The 6,000-nt window shown below is 41.1% G+C and overlaps 1 protein-coding gene across 2 annotated transcripts in view; it reads left to right on the top strand.

Moving 5' to 3' along the window:
• The first annotated feature begins 1,448 nt into the window (after positions 1-1,448).
• Positions 1,449-6,000, top strand: part of gabrb4 (gamma-aminobutyric acid type A receptor subunit beta4) — a 121,689-nt gene continuing 117,137 nt past the window's right edge. The window contains exon 1 of one of the 2 annotated variants that reach the window (XM_022676236.2): positions 1,449-3,400. In XM_022676236.2, the coding sequence (XP_022531957.1) occupies positions 3,321-3,400 (80 nt within the window). In that variant the 5' untranslated portion in view covers positions 1,449-3,320. The remainder of the gene's footprint in view (positions 3,401-6,000) is intronic. The other variant, XM_007231692.4, reaches the window with a different exon arrangement.

Here is a 6,000-nt window from a genome sequence, read left to right as displayed (position 1 = left end):
TCCAGAGGTTTTTAATTTGGTAAAATCAAAGAAACTTATCCTGTGTAAGTGGTCTCTTATTTTTTTTTCCAGAGCTGTATAGCAGTTGAAATTCAGCAACCTAGCTGCTGGTTAACTAGTTTAGCTGGTTACATTTAGGGCAGTATGGTGCAGAAATTAATTATTATTGTCCAGTTCTTAATTCCTCTTTTAGCATTTAGCATTGAAGATTAGCTTTTATTTTAATGTATCTTTCCGTTTACATTGTTTATGAATAAAATGGGCATAAAACATTGAAACTACACATTAAACTGTAAAACCTGAAAGTGGTTCTGAAGACTGGGATTGATGCTGTCCATAGTTAGTGGTGTCTACAGCTGACTTTTTATAATCAATGGCACTTTTTATAGTCTACAGTACATTTAACAAAATTCCTAAAGATATCACCTTTGAGCACTTGCTAAAAAATTATAATTCAGAGATGTCACATTCTTTCTTTCTTCTTTTTACCATCAATGCTCATTTTTGGCCAAATGAATTTGTGTTCTCTGTATCGGTAGCTTATGTCTTTTTGCTGTTGTTTTCAACAGTAGCTCTGATCAAATCGGCTCAACGCGCATGCTTGACCGCAGTCCAGCGCCTCATCAAAGCCCACTATTGCTCTACATCGCACGCTGTGCAGTAAACATATGATGTACAGTCTGCGAATATGAACATGCTGATATGGCTGGTAATGCCTCATTAAACTAATCTTGTAAAGTGCCGCTGAACTACTGTAGATAGCGCTGATGACCGTCTGTCTCTGTCCTGCGCGCGTGTCAGTCCTCTGCTCTGGTTCTGGAGAGGATGCTATCTGGCTGGCTGTCCCATAAAGGCAGCGGGGTTTTTGGGACGGGGGCAGGCTGCACCACATGCAGACATCATCGCTTGCCCTCCTGTCCCGCCTTAGCTCCTTTAAAATGTGCCGTGTGGCGCGCAGCCTTCCCCTCCAAACACACTGGCGCTGCATCACTGCTCGCAGGGTTGCCTAGCAACTAGGCAGCACACAGATCCTTGCAGAAAGCCTCCTCTTCTGTGGAAAAAATGAAGAAAGAAAAAAAAAATAATAATAGTGATAATAATAATAATGCTAATAAAACACCACTTGTCTTGGTTGTAGCACGTTTGTGTCGCTTTATAGGGAACAAATTCCTGCCTTATAGACACCTGAGCATGTGTAGTAATAGTAGGACTGGAGCCAACATACCGGCATGCGTTATGAATGTTAATGTTTATATAGGCCTGTATATGTTTGTGTATGTTTTTGTGCGTTTGTGTGTACTTGTAAAATGGCTGTGTATGTTTGTATGTGTGTATCCACTATTAATCCGGCATTCGTAAGAATCCTCAGCTCGTGTAAAACAATAATAAAGCAAATAAAAAAAAATAACGGAAACGAAACGAATTCAATCATTCGAAATACGCTTGAAAACATTTGAAAACGATTGGAAACGTTTGGAAGCTCTCGGAAATGCGCCGAAACGTTCGAGAACTCCTCAAAACGTTCGGAAACAAATAAAAACAGTTGCGAAAAAAATCGGAAACGCACGGAAAACGCTCAGCGCATTTTAATGTGGGTTGTAGAGTGAACAAGCTCACCAGACATCACTCCTCACAGCGACAGGGCGCGTGTATGGATCTGCATTTTATTCTCTCTTTGGTTCGTTTGATTTTATTCCTGTCTTTTTTATTTGTTCATTTTTTTTAGTTTATTTTAATTAAATCTTTTTTTTTTTGCATTTCTTCTCTGATATTTCAAGCTCTCCCCCTCTCTCTCTCTTACTCTGTGTGTGTATTGCTCTCTCTCTCTCTCCCTCTATATCTCTCTCTCTCTCTCTCCTTCCTCCCTCCTCGTGTCGGTTCCTCCCCACTGAAGTGTGTCATCACTCGGGCTCCGTCTCTCCGCCAAGGCGAGCGAGTGAGCGGGACATGCAGGGCTGACGGCGGCGCGCGCGTAAAGGGGATTCTGGGGCTCCAGCAGGGCGCAATCCTGGACTTTTCTACCTGTTTTTTTAAATCGAAATACGTCCAACATTTTTCTCTCATTTTTGGGGGGGGCACGCGCTCTTTATTGGCGCGTGATTCTTACCGACAACTAACGATTATTTTTTTTTTTATTATTTTTCTCTTGTAACTTCATGAAGGGGGGCACCACGGACTGACACCACTCTCTGACGTCTACATTAGATATTCCTCTGGCTGCTATTTTTTTAAATGTGCATTCCTCCTCCTTCTTCTTTTTCTTCTTCACCATCACCACCACCACCACCACCATCATCATCAACGGAGAAGCCAATCTCGAGCATCGAGGGCGACTGTGAGGGGGGATGCAGCTTTCATTTTTCTCCCTTTTCGACCACTGCACCCCCTGACACCCCCCAAACCGACGATTCCAGCTGAGGGAGGTTCGAAAAAAGGGGGAAGGAGAAAACCCTTAAAACAACACCGAGCGAGAGAAAGAGAGAGAGAGAGTGAGACAGAGATACAGAGAGAGAGGAGCAAACCCCCCTCTCCCTCCTTCCCCCTCCTCCTCCTCCTCATCATCATCATCACCATCATGGCTCATCCGCACCTTCGGACTGGGAATCCGCAACAGCGAGAGTGAACAAAAAAAATAAAGCAAGAAGAAAACGAGAAGAAAACCATTCTTTTCCTTCCTTTTTCTTTTTTTCTTTTCATCATTTTCCCTCCCTTCCCCTTCTTTCTCTTCTTCCTCTTCCACTTCAACCCTCCTCCTCTTCCTCCTCCTCCTCCTCGATTTGCCTTCTTCGTGTTCGTGTTTCAGCTACAGAAGACCCCTTTCATTTTTTTTAGCACTTTTTCAAAACTCCCCCCCTTCTCCAACCCCCCGACCCCTCACCCACCCCCCTCCAAAAAACAAAAAAAAAAATCTGAGAAGAAGATGTGTAATGCTGCTGTGGCCGAGGGGGTCTGGGACCTGCACGGATTTTCATAGCCGAGGAAAGGGGGAAAAAGAAAAAAAAAAAACAGCTGGGACCCTTCAAAGGCTGTACAGACCCCCTCTTTCCACTCATCTGCTTTCACCTCTTTTTCTTTTCTTCTGTTGTTTTTTTTTTGTTTGTTTAGTTTTTTTTCAGGGCCATCACAACACATGTGTGTGTGTCGCTAGTTCGGGTTTGATTTGAACGATTGACTTGGCCTTTTTTGGTTTTGTTTTGGGTAAAATTCCCTTTCCCTCTGTTGGATTTTTTTACCCCCACATGTGTTGTTAGAATTCCTTCTCGTTTTGGACCACTGGAGGCTGGATTACTGAAAGTGCATTAAAACGGATTTTTGTGGAAATGTTGGGTCCTCAGGAAGACAAACTATGTGGATTGCTTTCTGCTCTGACGGTGCTGTCGTCTATCTGCTTCGTACAATGGTAAGGAAAAAAATAGATTTGTGTATTGGGTCAGATGTATATGTATGAGCAGTCAACGATGTTTGGACGAAAACGTGGAATTTTACTTATTGTTTTTTTTTTTATTTGCTTGCTTGGTTTGTTCATTCATTTATTAATTGATTTATTTAATAATCGCGATTCAAACAAATCAGTCTACCTATGGCCATTCAGCGCTGACCACTGCTTACTGATAGCCAACAGAACATAGCTGTTATTGGCATAAACACTTGAGGTGTGCGTGTACGCGCGCGCGCGTACGTACGTACGTGTGAGCGAACAGTGAGTGAGTGTGTGTGTGTGTGTGTGTGTGTGTGTGTGTGTGTGTCTGTGTGTGTGTTCGCGCGCATCCATCTGTGTGTGAGTGAAAACATGAGCGCGTGCTCATGAGATCTCCAAATCTCCAAATTAGAAATACATGAGATATATCCATACATAACACATAGCATATCATGTATATTATTACATGCTCAGTAATTTAAAAAATAACAAAACTGTCACAGGGGGTGGAACCTTGTGGTATCTTGTCACTGAGCTGGTAGCATGAAGGGATTGTCAGAAAAATTTAGTTCTTATATTAAAATCTTATATTTAATCTGTATTTCCTTGGACCTGAAAAATCATGTTGTACATTTGGTGATAAAAATAAACGTAACTGTTCAGCTTTTTTACTGATAGTGTAAAGCATAATATTATTAGTGAAATATTCTGTAACATGCGTGTCTTTTCATTTTTCGTAGGCTGAATGCAATTCGAAAAACGAGCGCAAAAAAAACGTGCGCTCTCCTTTCAGAGGCAACGTTCGAGGCATAGCAAAACGCCTAATCAAACACTTTAAGCTTCATCCACAACCCCCACTCACCACGACCACCATCACCACAACCACCACCGCCACCTCCCCACCCCCTCCTACCCACCACCATGTCGGCTAGTTCTAGATTCAGACGCGCTAGGCCAGTGGAGATCTGACAGCGACGACGCCTATCAATAAATAGGCCTGTTGCCTCCCGACATGGAGGCCCGTCGATCTGTAGCAGCATCAGGACCCTTCATATCCTCCCTGATGTTTGCTAGTGTGAGATCGTTCTGGCTTTCACGATTTGGACCACCTGTGGACGTGCTAAGTGGCCACCAGGTCCTAATCTGGTGGCAATCTTGAGCTGCTAGTATTCGTTTTTGACACATTTGTTCATTATTTATCATACATTTTAAGACTAGAGCTTTGGACCAACAGGTGGACCAGAGGCTGTCCACTGTGATTAGTCTACAAAGTGTTCATGGGTTCTTATAGGTTCTCAAACCTCCAACATCTTCCATTTTATCGATTTAGTATTTTAATTTCTCTAATCTAATTTCACCCAAAACAGAAGCTGCTTGCACTCGATCAAAAAAGCAAGTTTACCATCTTTGCATTTTATTTACACTAACATGCTCTTTCATGGGTTCTGAAACCTCTAACACATTCCATTTTGACACTTGAGTATTTTCATTTTTACTAATCTAATTTCACCCAGAACAGAAGCTGCTGGCACCCAATCAAAAAAGCAAGTTTATCATCTTTGGGTTTTATCTACACTCACATGCTCTTTCTTGGGTTCTTATGAGTTCTCAACCTCCAACATCTTCCATTTTATCGTTTTAGTATTTTCATTTCTCTAATCTAATTCCACCCAAAACAGAAGCTGCTGGAACTCAATCAAAAACAAGTTCACCATCTTTGGGTTTCATCTACATTAACATGCTCTTTAAGTAACAAAAAAAAAAATCTAAATTGAAATTGAGTTAATGACCAAGCCAATACTTACAATGAATGTTGGCAATACGGCAAGGCTCTCTGAAACACACTGGAAGATTTACAAATTAATTGAGCTTGCCAAGACTGTCTCTGTGGCCATTTTTTATTGAACTGCTCTAAAATGAGTAACTGCATAATTGCGCTGGGTCAAAGGTGCAAAAAATCCCCCATCCAAATACTAGGATTGTGGATTGGCAAGGATACAGGGTTCTCGATTCAATATATTGTGAAATGTGGCAATAGTGTAAGCGGAACTGTATATTGCAACACAACCCAGCATATAACCCAACACAAAATAAAAAACTGTCCAAATATATTGATATTGTGTTTTTGAAAATATGTAATATCGCCGTACTTCAAAATATCAATAGTTTCTTACACCCATACCAAACGTTAGCAAGGCTGGACCCAGTACACATCATGAGGATCCAGTTTTTTAAAAATATATTTCACCAGTTAACTTCCACCTGCAATATATAGATAGCCTTAGACACCTACACTTTGACACTGCCTGGAATCCATTCCACGTCTCTTGACTCTCTATCCAAGTTAACTCCTTATTTGGCCAGTGGTGTGACTAAAGATGAGGTTTAATTATTGTGATCCAACTATTGTGGACATCAACCTGTTTGACACATACAAATACAGACTAAATAAAAATGAACACATTGTTTTTATTTGTAAATATGTATCAAATATTTTTGTATGATTGACACAATGTTATTTTTCATTTAAGCACTAAGCTAGTTACTACTTACATGCTTTCCTTGTATTTGTCAATACATAC

The sequence above is a fragment of the Astyanax mexicanus genome, chromosome 17, assembly GCF_023375975.1.
Source record: "Astyanax mexicanus isolate ESR-SI-001 chromosome 17, AstMex3_surface, whole genome shotgun sequence".
Taxonomy (NCBI): domain Eukaryota; kingdom Metazoa; phylum Chordata; class Actinopteri; order Characiformes; family Acestrorhamphidae; genus Astyanax; species Astyanax mexicanus.
The sequence above is the reverse complement of the archived record's forward strand: the minus strand, read 5'-3'. Positions and strand labels throughout refer to the sequence as shown.